The sequence below is a fragment of the Lagenorhynchus albirostris genome, chromosome 8, assembly GCF_949774975.1.
Source record: "Lagenorhynchus albirostris chromosome 8, mLagAlb1.1, whole genome shotgun sequence".
Lineage (NCBI taxonomy): Eukaryota > Metazoa > Chordata > Mammalia > Artiodactyla > Delphinidae > Lagenorhynchus > Lagenorhynchus albirostris.
This window is the reverse complement of record NC_083102.1, coordinates 97,388,994-97,406,176: the sequence shown is the minus strand read 5'-3', so window position 1 is coordinate 97,406,176 and position 17,183 is coordinate 97,388,994. Positions and strand designations below refer to the sequence as shown.

Below are 17,183 nucleotides of genomic sequence, written 5' to 3'. Positions count from 1 at the left end.
CCATCTCCAAATTGTCAGACCAAGCAGGATGGCACTAACTCTGAAGTCCCCGGCTCTAATGCCACTGGTGCCACTTTCCCAATCCACTTTATCAAGCTTCCCTCTCAGAATTCCACCTCCTCTGAAAGACACGTGCCAACACCCATGCTGTCCGTTCCAAGGCCTCCCTCATCCCTCCAGGCACACAGAGCTGCGGTCCTTGCAAGCTCATATCCCTCCTTAAGACTCAACTCACCTCTCTGAAGCTCCTTTCGACCACACAGGAGAGTCTGTGCCCCCTCCCCTGGGTCACAAACACACTTGGTCAACTCTTCTGTGTTTCTCATGGTCACACTGCACACCACTGTCTGGCCCCCATCAGTCTCTCCAGACAGCCTGTGGGACGCTGTGGCCAGCACATGGAAGTGCTCTGTTTGCGGACAGATAAACTCTTAATGGTGTCATTTGTAGGTTAGGGTCGTTTCTAGTGTTCTTCTCAGCAGTAATGTCCTAATGCATCCCCAAACTCAGGAGACTTACCTAGCAGGCCATCTGATGGAGGGGAAATTAGGTTCCCTCTCCCCACCCACACCTCCTCTAGCGGGAAATGGCAAAGCTTTAGGCAGAGTGGCACCGATCCCTGAAACTAGGTCCATAACATCACTCCCCTCTAGGAGTTAGGACATTTCTGTTTCAGAGTCTACTGTGGTAGGTAAACCTGACAGTCATACCTCTGGGACACAGAAGAGAGGTCTTGCTGCTAGGGGCAGGGAGAGAGACCATAGGGTGGTGTGTCCAGCTAGGGCAGAAGAGAAGCAAGGGAGGTGGACGTCATATGGAGACAAGGTGCCTGTGAGCTGCTCTAAGAAATGAGTGGCTTCTGTCATGAGGTGAAGATAGGCAGGCTGACCCAGCAATCACCCCTCATAATCAGGCCAACTGAATTTTGTTAGTGAAAAGGGATATATCCCATCCTGTCTCCTGTCTGTTATGTCAACTGTTGTCTGCTACTTCACAATTATTCAGCAATTTATGCCAAGTACCTTCACCAGGGGAAAAGCCATCTTTCCTACCAACCACTTTATGTTAATAACCACAAACGCCAGATGAATTGGTAGTTTGACAAAATTAACTAGAATGCCACAAAATTAAGTTTTATCCCGTCCAAGTCCCCAAGTCTTCCCTGCAACAACTACATTCCATGGTGGGGGGAGGAGGGGATTGTGGTTCCCTGCAGTTTTGTGAAATAAAAATGATTAAAAATTGAAACACAATTCTCCCCACATCACTGCCCCAGATTCACTTTGCAAGATTTCACGAGAAAGGTCATGAGAGTCTATGAAACGCTGTTGTGGAATGTTATTGCTAGTTACAGTGTAACCTTTAGTTTTCTTGGTCTCTGGCTTGTTCAGGGACATCCCGACGCTTAGGCGCCCCCTAGGGACTCCGCGCAGAACACTCACCTTTTCTCCAACTGCACGGCGAGGTCTGTGACTTTAGACATTCTCCCTGGGCTTCCCTTGTCCGCTACTTAGATGATGATGCTGGTATGGGCTTCCCCGGTGGCGCAGTGGTTAAGAATCTCCGCCTGCCAATGGAGGAGACACGGGTTCGAGCCCTGGTCCAGGAAGATCCCACATGCCGCGGAGCAACTAAGCCCGTGCGCCATAACTACTGAGCCTGCGCTCTAGAGCCCGTGAGCCACAACTGCTGAGTCCGTGTGCCACAACTACTGAAGCTCGCCCACCTAGAGCCCGTGCTCCCAAAAAGAGAAGCCACCACAATGAGAAGCCTGCGCACCGCAACGAAGAGTAGCCCCTGCTACTCGCCGCAACCAGAGAAAAGCCCGTGTGCAGCAACAAAGACCCAAGGCAGCCAAAAATAAAATAAAATAGACAATGCTGATAAAAAATGTCACACTGACCAAAGACCAGCTCAGCCCCGGGTATAACACTGTGCTAAACAGAGGCGGACCTGCCACCCCAAGAATCTTCTGATACAGAAACCGGCCGGAATATCAGAGTCAAGTTCTCCATGGTTAGCTATTAAGGAGGAACACATGTTTTGTTTCAATTTTCCAATGAAATTGGAGACCCTGTTCTTGGCTGTCAAAGCAGATAACATACAGGTACAAGGAGTGGTACAGGAGAAAGGGAATAGACAGCGATGGTTATGGCACAGTTCACAGTAAACAGGGCAATCTAGCCTGAGTGATGGGGAAGGAGGTGGGGCACGACGGGGACATGAGGGGCTGTGCCTTTGCGGGCCGGGGGAGACAAGACCCTCTCTGTTTGCCTTTTATCTGTTCTCCTTTGTAAAGCCTCAGTTAGTACTATTATTTTATTATTTATTTGCTATGAGTAAATCGGCCTTCCCAATTTACTAAAAGGAGGCGATGTATGGTGATATATACATACATATATATATATACACACACATACACACACAGAGTAGGGACCGTGTTAACTTCACCCACGGCTGCGTAGAGCTCTGCCCGGGGTGGAGGAGGGAATGCAAGGAGGTCCTGATTTGCTGTTTCTACTGCAAACTGCAAAAGGGTCCTCCTAGACACCGATCCTCCTCCTAGGGCAAGTATCCGTTTTCTACAGCGTCCAGGAAAGTCCGCTCACGCGGTGGTCTCGCCACTTCCCACTGCTGATCCACACGCCCTTTGTAAGAGCCTTGAAAGTGTAATTCCAAATTCAATCCTGGACCACTGGCGTCCTCTGTTGGTCACCTAGGGAAGGGGCGCGCAGACACAGTTGAAAAGATCCGCACGGAGCCGGCCCACCAGATTCACCGAGACCTCCCGGCGCAATTGTGCTCTCGGACTTCCCCCCCTAGTGCAAAGTGTTTACATTGCACAGATGAGCGAGAATTCCAAAGTCTCCACTTCAACGCACCGCAGGAAACTTAGTACAGGAATACAAAGTGACCTGAAAAAATGATAGTGGAAATCACCAATTTTAAGGACTTAGGTTATTAATCACGCTTCAGCAGTGCTGGCTTTATTGGGTTTTATATTCTTTTGTTGTGAATGTAAGCTCTATTTGAAAACAATGCCTAAAACAAGAACAGGCGTCATGTCAGATCTCTGACAAGCCTTGCTAAGGACCCATTCGCCGCCGGCCCACTTTGCTAACCAAGTACTTGCGTACAGACGGCAAGTGTGAGCCCTCACCTCTTTGAGAAGTTACGTGGAAAGGACGAAAACCACGTGCGCACCTGCAGACGCGCATTTGTGGGGGGGGGGGAGGTAGGTGCTAATGATAAAACCCCGAGTCCTTGGCTCCCCGAGACCCCGATGCGAATCGGGTATCCTCATTCAGAAATTCATCCCCCGACCCAAGGAATTAAATTTTGCAAAGCTTTGCCAAGTACACACGGTGAAGAGCTGCGCTCACCAGTTTCCCTGACACCATCTCGCCACGGAGCGACCTCAACCTGGGGCACAGAGGGAGAAGGGCGGCTGCAACGGGGTGGCCAAGGTCGGGGGCGCTGGGGTGGCCTGGGGCGCCGGAGATGCCGGGGTGGCCGAAGCGCTTGGGTGGCCGGAGGCACCTGGGACGGCGGGGTGGTGGTGCTGCCGAGTTCCCGGGGACCGAGGGGTTCTGGGGGGGGTGGGGGGGGCGCCGGGCATGAGCGAGCGAAGCAGGTGCGCGGACGGCCGCGCGCTACGCGCCCCCGCACTCGGCCAGGCCGCACAGGGCGAGGCGCGGGCCCGGGGATCCGGGTCCGCGCCGGCCCGCCCCCGCCCCCCTCCCCGCAGACGGCGCGCCGTTCCGGGGCGTGTCCTCGGCCACCCGGCTTCTATATAGTGGCTGGCGCACCCAGGCTGCCCAGATGCTAGCGCGGCGGCTCCGCACTGAGGATTGGACCCTTCCTGCCACGCTCCCACATCCTCGCGCCGCTCGCTGTCGCCCCGTCCCTGCGTCCCCCGGCCAGCCCAGCATCGGATCTCCGCGGCGGGTGCCATGCTGAGGGCGCGCTCCGCGCTCTGGACTGCGGCTCTGACCGCGCTGGCATTTCTCCACGGGCCGCCAGCGGCACGGGCCGGCGCGGGCGCTGCGGGCACCGGCCCAGTGGTGCGCTGCGAGCCGTGCGACGCGCGTGCCCTGGCCCAATGCGCGCCACCTCCCCCTGCGCCCCCGTGCGCCGAGCTTGTGCGCGAGCCGGGCTGTGGCTGCTGCCTGACGTGCGCGCTGCGCGAGGGTCAGCCTTGCGGCGTCTACACCGAGCGCTGCGGCTCCGGCCTCCGCTGCCAGCCGCCGCCCGGCGAGCCACGCCCGCTACAAGCGCTGCTGGACGGCCGCGGGATCTGCGCCAACGCCAGCGCCGCCGGCCGCCTGCGCGCCTACCTGCTGCCCGCAACGCCCGCGCCAGGTGAGCTACCCACGCCAGGTGCGCCGCCGAAGCGCGCCCCTCGGCCAAGGCCAAAGGTGGTACCTCTGTGGAGACTTCGCTGCTGTTCCCACCCCAAGGGTTGTAAGTGGGGAAGCTGAAGCCCCGCGAGGCGAGGGCGCTCGCCTGAGGGACCCTCCGTAACCGGCCCTCTACTCGCTCCGTTCTTTGAGTGCAGAGTTCTTGTAAATTGTAAAGCGCTTTCGGCGAAAATGGGTTATAGATTTCCTGGGCAGGGAGGGAGCGGATGCAGAGGTTAACGGTCAATGGAGAGATCCTGGACGGAGGAGATTCTCAAGCCATTCATGCAGGCGCCGCGCCGAAACGTGGGCGTGTACTGTGCGGCCCAATTCCGTACCGCGACTTCTGTTTCCCACGAACGAAGAGCGAGCGTGTCCATGCCGAGGATGCTTGCGGGGCCGGGGGCGCAGGGAATGGGCCAGGGCGGATTTGGACGGGGAAGGTGGGCAGGCACGTTGAGGGAAATGGTAGCTGGCTTTAAAAATACTGAATTACACAGACTTACGGTTTGCAAAGCAGTTTCAGGCCCGGGGGTGTCCCAGAAGCAGCGAGGTGGGAACCGGGTCGGACAACCTGACGTTCAGAAAGAAATGACTCTGGAGTTGGCAGGTGTTCCTCTAAATTTCAAGCACGCTTAGCCAGCCTCACTCAGGTATGTGAATGCACTTACCGCGTCGCTGAAGGCTAGGAGATAAAGCCCTCACCTCCAGCCACCAGCTGGACAGGCCACCGTGGGCTAGCCCCCATCTGGGGCTAGAAGGATGGAAATCCCCTTATAATTTCCTTACCTGCAGATTTCCACTCCCAGGTGAGGCTATTTCCTTTCAGGACTCGTGGAAAGGTAAAATTACAACTGCCTGAAACATATACTGGCTCCGGTAGACTGGTTAGAATTGCTGGATGCATTTGTCTCTCAGGGCAGTTGGGGCGTTTGCTGTGTGTGTACTTCATTGTTACCGTTCATTTTTGGATATTCAGAAAGTGATCTTAGAAGTTTTTATAGATGTTGTAACTTTTGGCTAGACTATAATGGGAAGTAAGATTACTGTCTTAGTAGCTCCACAGTATAGGTTGATGGGGTTTATTATAAAATTACGGAAAGATCTAAGTGACTTCTAAAATCCACCTGGGGGGGTACATTTAAATAACAGTCAAAAGTTTAAGAAAATTATCTGTGGCTTAAATGGAACGGTTTTCTTTTCCTCTCTCAGCAGGCATTAGAAAGAAACCAAGGAAGTTTAAGAAATTACTCAGAGTTCTTGGAAAAGAAATGCAAATATATTCATTTGCATATTCTTAGCATCCCCTTTGCCCCAGTACTTCCGTGGAAAAAATAAACAAATAAAACTAAGATGAAAGGAAATTGAAACCAAATTCTACCAATTAAAAGCTTACTCTGTCGGTTGCTGGGCTGGATAAATTTGTGCTTCCCCAAACACCAGACCCCTTGGGAACTTTGCAACTTCTCCTCATGGAACTGTTTCTTTTCCCGGGTGATCGAAACCCAGAGAGAACGAGGACTTCCCCCAAACACCCCTGTGAGCGCACCTGCCCGAGATGCCTCCAGGAGAGAACAGGGCTTCTGCAACAGAAGCAGAGTATCTTTCAGCCCTTCTCAACCCTCCAGAAGCACTCTCCAAGCCAGAGCTAGACATTTGCTCCTCGGAGCCTAGAGCCAGAGGCCTTGGCAGGCTTCCAGGCAGGTGAGCAGGCTTGCCACCTTGATGGGCCAGTTCTCGGGAGGGTAGAACAGGTCAGCTGGAGCAGTGCGCTTGGCACCCCAGGGGTAGTAGATGTGGGATCAGATAGCGAACTGAGCCCCACCTAGGAGGGGGAGGCATCAGGACTCTGCTCATCAGTGAGGTCATCCTATGACAGTTACCTGGCTGCACAGAACCAGGCAAGAGGAAGCGGCTCCCCACTGGCCCTTCTCCCTTAGCCGGCCCAAGTTCATCCTGGAAAAGGAACAGAGAGCGTTCTCCTTCCATATCAGCTGCAATTTAGCCAGTATACTTCAAATCCCAGTGACGCTGTGGACATTCCAATATCAATAGCAAGTGTGTCTTCGTTAGTTTGATTACAATCAGAGATGTGCAGAAGCGGCTTCCTTTTCAGAGTGAAGCTCTTTGGCACAAAGGATTGTTAAGCCTTGTTTGGTGACGTCCTCATCCCATTTGCTCCTATGCAGACAAGGAAGGAAGGACTCACCCAGGATAGTGCCCCCGGATCCGCAGGGTCTGTGCAGCTCTTGTGGGTGTTCCAGACCCTGCACGGACAGTGAGAGATGTGACGGCGAGACCTATGAAACACTACCCGACATGCCTCATGAGTCCAGGGGCCTGAGGCAAAGGCGCTTTGTGGAGAATTCAGTTTCCCCGTCTGAGCCCTTTGCCTGGCGGCACTTAGGACGGGCTGGAATCAGAATCCCTGGGGCTTGCTGACTCCCAGGTTTCTGCCATCGCCCCAGCGCTTCTGATTCAGCAGGGCCGGGTGGGGCAGAGGATGTGCTTGTCCACAAGTCCACACGGGGGAGGCCCGCACTGGGGCATCCCCGAGGGATTTCTGAGTGGGCCTCGGCGCCTTCCCTGGCTCGGCTCTGCCCCCTCCTGGTGGAGGATGAGAGGTACTTGAAAGCTGAGAGCACGAAAAGCATTTTTCTTCAGCAGCACCTGCTTTGTAATAGCACGTGTCAGATTTCATTTTTAAGAGATGCCTTCTTGAGACCAAGGGGGTACCATTCACCACTAGTATTATGGAATAATACTTTATCGAGGTGTTTTTCTAAACTTGGAATTATTGAATCACATTTCCATTCGGTTCGGACTTGGTCAAAATGGTAAGATTCCGTCGTTAAATGTCAATGACCCTCAAGCCTGTGTCTCCCTTGTGTCTTTCAAGGAAATGGCAGTGAGTCAGAGGAAGGCCACAGCGTGGGGAGCACAGAGAACCAGGCCCTGACCAGCACGCACAGGGTGCCCGACTCCAAATTCCACCCCGTCCACACCAAGATGGACGTCATCAAGAAAGGACACGCCAAGGACAGCCAGCGCTACAAGGTCGACTATGAGTCTCAGAGCACAGACACGCAGAACTTCTCGTCCGAGTCCAAGCGTGAGACGGAATACGTGAGCGCTTTTCCTTTTGCTGTTGAGGGTGGGGCTGCCCGGCCTGGGCATCTGGAGATCACGGGGTTGCTCTTTACTCAAGAGCCCCGGCAGTTATTCCGGTGGTCCTGCTGCTTGAGCGGGCAGCCGAGGGCCCATCCTTACAGAAGGGCTATTGACCCTCCCCTAGGGCAGAGATCTCCTGAGAATCAGTGTATACTGACCCTCCCCTATGGCAGAGATCTCCTGAGAATCAGTGTACTGCTCTCCAAGCCCCTGCAGGGCAGAGAGGTGTTCTCACAAGAGCTGTTCACGTGGCCCCCGAGTGTCCTGGCCTGTGGGTCCCTGTCCCAGTTCTGTGCCTCGCTCTGCAGAGTGAGAAGAGAGACAGGGAGCCCTGGTTGGCAGCTGCGTGGGCACGGTGACAGCTAAGTCGGGCAGAGATGCTCAGGGGCACGTGGCCGGTTCCCCGGGCGTTGCAGGGTTTTGTCAGACGGGGAGTTCCCAGGTAACCTGAGTTTTCTCCCCAGGGGCCCTGCCGCCGGGAAATGGAGGACACGCTGAACCATCTCAAGTTCCTGAACATGCTTAGCCCCCGGGGCATCCACATCCCCAACTGCGACAAGAAGGGCTTCTACAAGAAAAAGCAGGTGAGCACGGTCCGCGAGCTCCTTTCTCTCCCACCGTCCGCTTACGCGGAGGAGACACCAGCCCTCCACCCAAGTGCTCTGGCTGCCGCCGTTGCTTGCGGTCCCTGCCACATCCAAGACCTCCGAGGGGCATCCCCTAAATCCCTAAATCCTGGTATCTTCCCGCTGTCCGCTTCTGCCTCCCGACCCACAGGGCAACGCGAGGCTTCCCTGGAGCCTCTTACTAGCCATAGAGGGACCCAGACACGTGAGCACTGCACCGTGGAGGGATGTTTTTATTAACTGTTGTAGAGAATTTCCAAGAAGCCTGACGTGAGCTGCTGTGGCAGGAGGCTTACCCTGAGGTCCCATGTTGGTCCCTTCCACACCCGTGCCTTCCTGGTGGTGACCAGCTGTAAAGGATAAGATACATTGTTATTTTAAGGCATACTGAGTGTACCTCTGTAGATTTCAGACCACTCTATGGGAGCATCTCAATGGACTCTCTCATTGGATGACTCCTACCTCAGCACCTACGGAATTAGTCACAGAACACAGGGCCGTGTTCAGAGTGTTGGTGGGAGTGGCCTCGATTAGAGGGCCCCATCCTGTTCAGTGGCCACTGGTCTCTTTGCCTTTTCATATATTTCTATGAGTCCTTATTCAGCAAACTCACCCTGAGAAGGTACCATATACACAGCTTGGGGTGTGGTCTGAAAGACCCAAATGTGACAAGCACAGGGCAGATGGGACATTATCATTCCCCCCATTCAGCAGATAGACCTGTAGGACCAACAGGGGCCAATGTCCACCCCAGCGAGACCCTGAGGGACACAAAACCACCAGGACCCCTGCTTTCTTGGGGCACTCATACCTGCCCAGCATGCCCCCAGACACACGCTGTGCACACAAGGCCTTGATCAGCTGTGCTTCCGCAGCATAGCAGAGGCCGTGCTGGGAAACCATCCTGGGTGCTGACCACCTGCCCCTGTCGTCAGGACCCCCTTGGCGGGGCCTCTCCGGGACTCACTGTATCATTTGTGCTTTGCCCACAGTGCCGCCCTTCCAAAGGCAGGAAGCGGGGCTTCTGCTGGTGCGTGGATAAGTACGGGCAGCCCCTCCCGGGCTTCGACGTGAAGGGGAAAGGGGACGTGCACTGCTACAGCATGGAGAGCAAGTAGACTGCGGCCACGTAAGCCCTGGGCACTGGTGGGATCCGAGGGGGCGCAGGACCCAGCCTGGTGGGAGGGGCATCTATAGATCCCAGGGGCTGGCGACCCAGAAGCGGCACTGGCCTGGAGGACAGACCCACACGAGACAGAGCCCTCAACCCGCCCAAACCAGAGCAGGAAAGAGGGTCTGTGGCCAGCTTGTCTTAGAGATACTTAGCCTCATTTTTTTTGAACTTTTTATTTTACATTAGTGTATAGTTGATTAACAATATTGTGTTAGTTTCAGGTGTACAACAGAGTGATTCAGTTAAACATATACATGTATCTGCTCTTTTTCAAATTCTTTTCCCAGTTAGGTTGTTACATAATATTGAGCAGAGTTCCCCGTGCTATACAGTAGGTCCTTGTTGGTTATCCATTTTAAATATAGCATTGCCTCATTTTTAAAGAACTTAGAACACTTAAACATTCATACACAACGTAAGATTTCCAAAGTTAAGCTTTTCCGCCGTGAGCCTGATGGTTCATTTATCTTCACATGTAAACTGTTTTCATCCAAAAGAACTTGTTAGAGGAATGTGTTTCTAAAAGACGTGGCTTTTTCTTCCCAGTAAAATACATTATGGCTATTCTGGGAGTCTATGATTAATAGCATGTTAATAAAGTTTATTTAAATCTAACGTGAAAATGAAATTTCAAACCATCACGTGGAAGAATGAAATCATATTTAAAAATCTTTTTTCATAAATGAGAGAGCTATCGGGGGGAAAAAGATAAATATATTTCATCGTCTCAAGACAAATTTAAGTAAACAGAAGAAACTGTCATTTTTAGTGATAAGTTCTGTTGCCTTGCAAGTTGGAAAAAATAATGATAATTTTAGGGTGATTGTGTTAGTGAACACTGTGGGCGTCTCGTGGTGTTCTCCGCTTTGTTAAAAAGTGTGGAATGAGCCTCCACCCTGCCAATTGCCTGGGTATCACGCCTGTGATCCCAGCGTGGGCACCGCGCCCTTTTGATTTGGGGGGAGTTATTTCAATACATTCCTTTTTCTTTCTGTTTTAGTTCATGTGGAGCTCAAATATGCCTTATTTTGCACAAAAGACTGCCAAGGACATGATCAGCAGCTGGCTACAGCCTCGATTTCAATTTCTTTTTGTGGTGAATTGATTTTTTTTTTTTAAACCAAAGTTTAGAAAGAGATGTTTGAAATGCCTAGTTTTCTTCCAAATGGTGAACTTGGCATCTTTCCACTTTCCAGTAGTCAGTGAAACGCAGTTTGATTCTTCTTGTTCCTTCCTATAAAAATACCTGTAAGCTCAAGCACGGCGTGGCCATAACTCACACCACCCTGGAACCCTCCCCACGTGTTTGCCGACGCAGCCAACCCTCCACTTCATGCCTTAGCGACAGTGTTGCTTATGTAGATGCGCGCTTCGTCCCCACGTGTAAGATGAGACAAGGCCTCATGGAGAAGAGGAACGCCCTGCCCTCTGATGCCTGCACATCACGACGCACCCACCTGGGGCTACATCTTTGAAGCAAGGGCCGGGGTCCCTGGACCAAGAAGATATTTTGTATCTTCAAGGGACCTGCACTGCTTGGAAACTAGTGGAGAGAATAAGGTGGAATCTTGCACAAAAAAATAATAATAATAATGACCAAGAATGTTCTAGGGAACTCTGGGAACCTACAAAGGTGGGGATTTCTGACCCTTCTTTGTCAGGCAGCTTCCTGAAGACACAGCCTTTGCTGAGGCCCCGTGGGGCAGGGGGGCAGGGTGACAGCCAGGGGCATCACAGATAATAGCCTTGTTCTCCAATGACTGCAGAAAATAGCATTTTCCCACTCAACAATTCAAGAGCAAGTGTATTCTTGAGGATAAGCTCCTTAAAGACAAAAGAGGTTTATGTTCATCTCTCCCCTTTTGTCCTCCTTGGCACAATGTAAAAAATAATGATTCTATCTAACCTGGAAGACGAATGGCTTGTTGGGGAGCCGGTCGAGGACACTGGGAGAACACAGAGAATCCCCCTTGCTTTGCTGCACTTGGACTTCCTTCTTTTCTTTCTAAGTCACACGTACACGCAGAGAGAATACCCTCTTCATGACTGTTCACAGTGTATACGTCATCGTCCAGATATGATAGCACCTATACTAGATAATCCTAGACAAATTGTAAGCAATGCTAGAGAATATAAACACGGCCACGACGGAGGGAGGGGGCTCGTGCACAGGGCGCAGCCGCTCTCCCGGAGGCCACCCTCCAGATCTGGCAGGAGAGTGGGGAGGGGCCCTCGGCCGCCCCACTGTAGCCTCTGGTTGTATGCACGCTGCACACAGCCCTCCTGGAGAACACAAAGGGATCTCAAGATGTTCTGCCTACCTATTAGCTTTCCTTTATTTTTTTAATTAAGTTTTTGAGAAAAAAAAAGGTATTTTTGAAAAGTTCGTCTTGCAATGTATTTATAAATAGTAAATAAAGTTTTTACCATAAAGAAATCCCCTTCCCCTTGTTAGTGACCGGTTCCGGGTTTTGTGTTACGAAATAACCCAGAGGGCAGTGATGTTCCGACTATAGTCGGAACTTTCCCTGCTTCCATCTCTGGCAAGAGAACCCAAGGAGCCAGCCTGTGGCCTTGCTGGCATCCGTCACGTCTGCAGTAAGCCTCCAGTTCTGGGCAGTCCTCCCAGGTTCACCAACCCCCCCACCAGGATCGCCAGCCCCAAGTACCATGAGTCCTCAGCCACCATCCCCCAAGGGCACAAAGAAATGAGTGATCTGGGCTCCCCACTCACCAGGGCCAAGGCCATGCTGTTGCTATGGCAACCCCTTACCAGGGTTCAGCTAGCAAATAAATGCACTGGAAAATTACCAATCGTGGGTACTGAAACGGGGCTTACGTGGGTGTCATGAAACGGGGCTTCAGTGTTAAGGCAACCTGTCCAAGGCCATTTTCTTATGTGTTCAAAAGTCCTTGAACCAACCATTCCTCTCCAGAAACGTATCCTAAAGGCACAAAGGGGATGTGCCCAGAGAGCATGAGGATATTAAACTGAAATACATCCATAGAAAGGAATATTATGCCACCACTAAAATGTGTTTGATGGTAATAATACAGAAAGATGCTCATGGTGGGATAAAGGAAGAGCAAAATGCAATTATATTGCGTACACACACACACACACATACACATACACACACATAAAACCGAACGGAAAGGCACCAAAACGGTAACCTGGTTACACTGTGAATGTAGATAACGTCCTTATTTTATGTCTAAATAGTTACAGTTTCAACAACTTCCGTAGTGAACATGAATGGATTCCTTTTTATTTAGAAAAGTGTGCTGCTTCCGTGTGGCAGAGCGGTGGCCCACTGCCCGGGGAGGCATCTGCTTCCAAAGTTGGAGGGTGGGGTCTGATCCCGTGAGCATCTCAGGCTCCCATTCCCACAGCTCGTCTCCACGGCCCAGCCGTACCCCCAAACCTCGGGGGTGGCCTGGCCTCCTCTCCTGGCCCCGCGTTCCACCAGCGATACGGTCTACGGCTTTGGTCCTGGCATGGTCTGCACGCAGTGAACAGAACACGCAGGATCGCTGCTCTTGTAGAGAAACACAGTAAACGAGGCGAGCCAGTGGGACTCGCGGCCCGTGGGAGATGAATGTGTGGGAAAACAGAGGGGGGCGCGGAACGTCCAGCGGCGTCCTTGCTTCTGTTTTCCCTGCCCTTTGTTACCGACGTGGGTCCTTGGACTCTTTTTTAAGTAATAGAAATTGATAAGAGGCCAGATGAGAAACTCAAGCTGGGGCCCCTGCGGCAGGACAGCGAGTGAGAACAAGTAACCGGTGCCCTTGCTCGCTCCCCAAGGCACGGGGTAGCTGGTCCCTTCAATGGGGTGAGGGTGGGGGCCGATGGCGGGGTGGGGCCGGAGGGGTGTCTTCGGTGATCTGCACACCTCCTTGCTGGTGCTGTGTGCTGGGATCGTGTGCAGCACCCTGCTTTTGCTCCCAGCACCTCAGAAAGGGCGGTTGGTTTGTGGCCTTTTTGTATGTTATTGTTCATACTTGCCCCCCAACTGCGCATGCGTGCAGTTATTTTTAGTCCCTTACAGTTTCTTCGTCTTCTATTGCTCGAGGAGACGTTTGTGCAGGTGTAAGCACTGCAGCAAAGTGTCGCCGGCCCCAGGTCCCAGCCTGTCTCACTTTCTTCTTTTTTAGTGTACCTCAGCGTCTTTTTAATGGACCCACAACGTCTGCCTCAGGGTAAAACTTATAACCTCTTTACCATTCTCAGCATCGGACGTGAGAACCTGTATGTCCCCTTCTTAATATTAAAAAGCCTGCAGTGAATGTTCTTTTGTTGTTGTTGTTGTTGGCGGGCGGAGGCATATTTTTGGGGTTTTGTTTAATTTGGAAAAGCTAGTGAAGGAAGGCCTAGCTGAGAGGGAACTGGGGGCAGTGAGGGAGCGGGCCCCCGGAGCCTGAGCGGGGAGCCACCCAGTGTCCCTGTCCGAGGCAGGAGGAGGGGGGTGGATGGGGGGAGATGGAGTTGCAGCCGGAGAGCGGGCAGGTCGGGACCCCAGTGCCCTGACATTTGTGCTGAGTGAATGGGGGGCTGGGAGGCTGCAGAGGGGGGTGACCTTGTTGAGCTGTGACAGGCTGGTCCAGCGGCCCCACAGAAGCCAAGGCCTGGGAGGCCTCAACCTGGAGACGGCAGATCGGACCAGTGCTGCCCTGGGGGGCTGAGGTGCGGCCCAGTCAGCGCATGTTTTGCAGATATAAGGCATGGACTGGATGTGAGGGTGAGAAGGTGGACGTAGAATGTCAGGAATGACAGCAAGTCTGAGCAACTAAAGCAACATTTCCCCTGAAGAAGCAAACAGGAGAAGACAGTTTAGGGGGGACTCGGGACCTCTGCACAAGTTCAGGTTGAGAGGCACATCAGACTGAGCCCCGGAAACACCTCCGGCACCTCCAGGAAGGTGGCTGTGGATTCCTGAAGGAGAATTTCAAGGTCATTGGAAACAGCGAAGCCCCTGGGAAGACAGATGGCAGCCAAAGGTGATTTTAAGGGGGTGAGGCAGGAGGCAGCCGGCAGTGCTGCAGCATTAAACCAAAGGGACAGGCTGCTGTGGCCCTGTCCCCACTAGTGCCCTCAGTACCTGCCCTACACCTACACAGACACCTGGTCCAGGTGTCCTGAGGAGTGAAATCCAGGCAGGGCAGACACTGACAGACGCCAGTGATAACGTACGAAGTTCAGATTATCCCTTCCAGGTCTCCCTCTCTACACTGGGAAGTGTCCACCAGGAATATCCTCCCCCAGAGCTCCTCCCTGGCCAGGGGAGGGTAAGAATGACCAGATGCAGACTTCCGGTGCTGGACGCTGTCCATTTGGCCCATCCTTCACCTGCACCTGTGTTCTTGAACTTCAGATGTAGACACAGACCGTCACACATCATCTGAGAGAGTGGCCAGTACCCTGGGACATTATGAATTCACAGTTGTAACAAAAAGTAAACAAAAAAGTAGATTAGTTTCCTTTGGAAACAAAAATATCACAAGTAGGTTTGAAGAGAAGAGGAAAGGTATTGTATCACTTCAATAAAAACACTGGCCATTCTGTGACCCTTGCAAAGCCATATGAATTTTAAAATCAGCTTGTCAGTTTCTACAAAGAAGTCACTGAGATTCTGAAAAGGGTTGTGCTTAACCTGTAGGTCAGTTTAGGGTGTATGGCCATGTTGACAATGTCAAGTCTTCTGATACATGAACATGGCGTGTTTTCCAGTTCTTTAGATCTTCTTTAATTTCTTGCAAAAAGATTTTGTAGTTTTCAGAATATAAATTTTGTATTTCTTTTGTTAAATATACTACTAAGTATTTTATTCTTGACACTCTTGTGAGTGAAATTTTCTTAATTTCATTTTTTGATTGTTTATTGCAAGCGTATAGAAATACAATTAATTTTTTTATATTGAGCTTGTATACTGCAATGTTGTTGTACTCATTTATTAGTTCTAATAGTCTTTTAGTGGATTATTAGAATTTTTTACGTATAAGGTCATGTCATCTTCAAACAGATATAGTTCTACTTCTTCCTATATCTGAATGCCTTTTATTTCTTTTTCTTGCCTAATTTTCCTGGCTACAGTGTTGAAGAGAAGTCATGAGAGCAGACATGCTTGTCTTGTTTCTGATCTTAGGGGGAAAGCATATAGACTTTCACCATTAACTATGACATTAGCTGTGGTGTTTTCCTAGATACCTTCTGTCAGTCTGAGGAGGTTTCCTTCTACTCCTAGTCTGTTGAATGTTTTTATCATGAAAGGGTGTTGGATATTATCAAATGCTTTTTCTGAGTCTATTGAGATGATCATGTGATTTTTGTTTTTTTTATTTTAGTAGTATGGTTTATTGCATTCATTGATTTTAGGGTGTTAAAACAACCTTGCATTCCTGAGATAAGTCCCACTTGGTCATGGTGAATGATTATTTTAATATGTTGCTGGACTTAGTTTACTAGTAATTTGTTGAGGATTTTTGTGTCCATATTCATAGGAGATTTTGCTCTGTAGTTGTCTTTTCTCGTGATGTCTTTGTCTGGTGTGGAATCAGGGTAAAACTTTTTATGAATGTAGGCTCACAAAATGAATTGAGAAGTGTTTTCTCATCTTCTAAATTTTAGAAGAGTTTTAAAGAATTAGTATTCTTTAAATGTTAGGTAGAATTCATCAGCAAAGCCATCTCGGCTTTTATTAGTGGGTAGTTTTTTCTTTACTAATTCAATCATTTCACTTGTTATAGGTCTAATCAGATTGTCTAATTCCTCTTGTGTCAGTTTTGGTAGTTCATGTGTTTCTCGAAATGTTTCCATTTCGTCTCAATAATCCAATCTGTTAGTGTACAATTGTCCATAATATTCCTTTATAATCCTTTTTATTTCTGTAAAATCGGTGGTAATGTCCCCTCTTTCATTTCTGATTTTAGTTATTTGAGTCTTTTCTCTTTTCGTGGTCAATACAGCTAAAGGTTTGCCAATTATGTTGATCTTTTCAAAGAACAAGCTTTTGGTTTCCTTGATTTTTCTCTGTTGATTTTCTGTTCTCTATTTCATTTATTTCCACTCTCATTTTTATTATTTCCTTCCTTCTGCTTGACGTAGGTTTGGTTTGGCCTTCCTTTTTCAGCGTCATAAAGTTTTTATGAGATTTTTAATGCCCCTATTAATAAATAATAGGGGCATTTAATAGCTGTAAATTTCCTTCTAAGCACTGCTCTACCTGTCTCAGATTTGAGAGTTTCCCAAGCTTGGAAGTAGGGAAGTGCTGTCCCAATTTAGACCCACAGAGGCAAAAGCATGGACAAGCAGGATGATTTTCATGGGAGGGGCTCCGTTTGGACCTTCTGCCTCTGCTTGCTGTCATGACTAAGTGCAGCAATGCTCTGGGCCTGACCCGGCCACAGAAACCATCCTATTAATAACGCTTATGGCCCGGATCAGACGTGGAATAGATTCCAAACATGGCTGGAGCAGAGATCCTTCTGTCCCCCCAGGAGCTGTCCCCAGAGCCCATTTACCCCCAGACCTGTGTGAACCCATGGGACTTGCTGTTGTGACTACATAACTCAACATGTGGGTGCATGACTTTTACGTGTGAGCAGAGAGAGCTGTCCTGTCTATGAATAGGATTGACCCAAGGGAGCTGCTGAGTAGTTGCTGGAGAATCAGGTGGACCCAACAACAATAAAAGATGGGGGCACTAGAATCGTGAAGGACTCTTAGATTGCCTCCCAAATGCCCATCAACTCCTGATTCGTTTGAAAGGAACCGGAACTGGAAATATGAGACACTGTTGCTGGTCACGACTGCTG

The 17,183-nt window shown here is 50.6% G+C and overlaps 2 protein-coding genes across 10 annotated transcripts in view; one reads left to right on the top strand and one right to left on the bottom strand.

The window, feature by feature from the left end:
- Positions 1-17,183, bottom strand: part of RAMP3 (receptor activity modifying protein 3) — a 469,110-nt gene that overhangs the window by 18,104 nt on the left and 433,823 nt on the right. The window lies entirely within an intron of this gene.
- On the top strand, positions 3,823-11,808 carry IGFBP3 (insulin like growth factor binding protein 3). Its single transcript, XM_060157445.1, has 5 exons — positions 3,823-4,362; positions 7,300-7,526; positions 8,036-8,155; positions 9,190-9,326; positions 10,372-11,808. The coding sequence occupies exons 1-4, from the start codon at positions 3,954-3,956 to the stop codon at positions 9,313-9,315; spliced, it is 882 nt and encodes a 293-aa protein (XP_060013428.1). The 5' UTR covers positions 3,823-3,953; the 3' UTR covers positions 9,316-9,326; positions 10,372-11,808.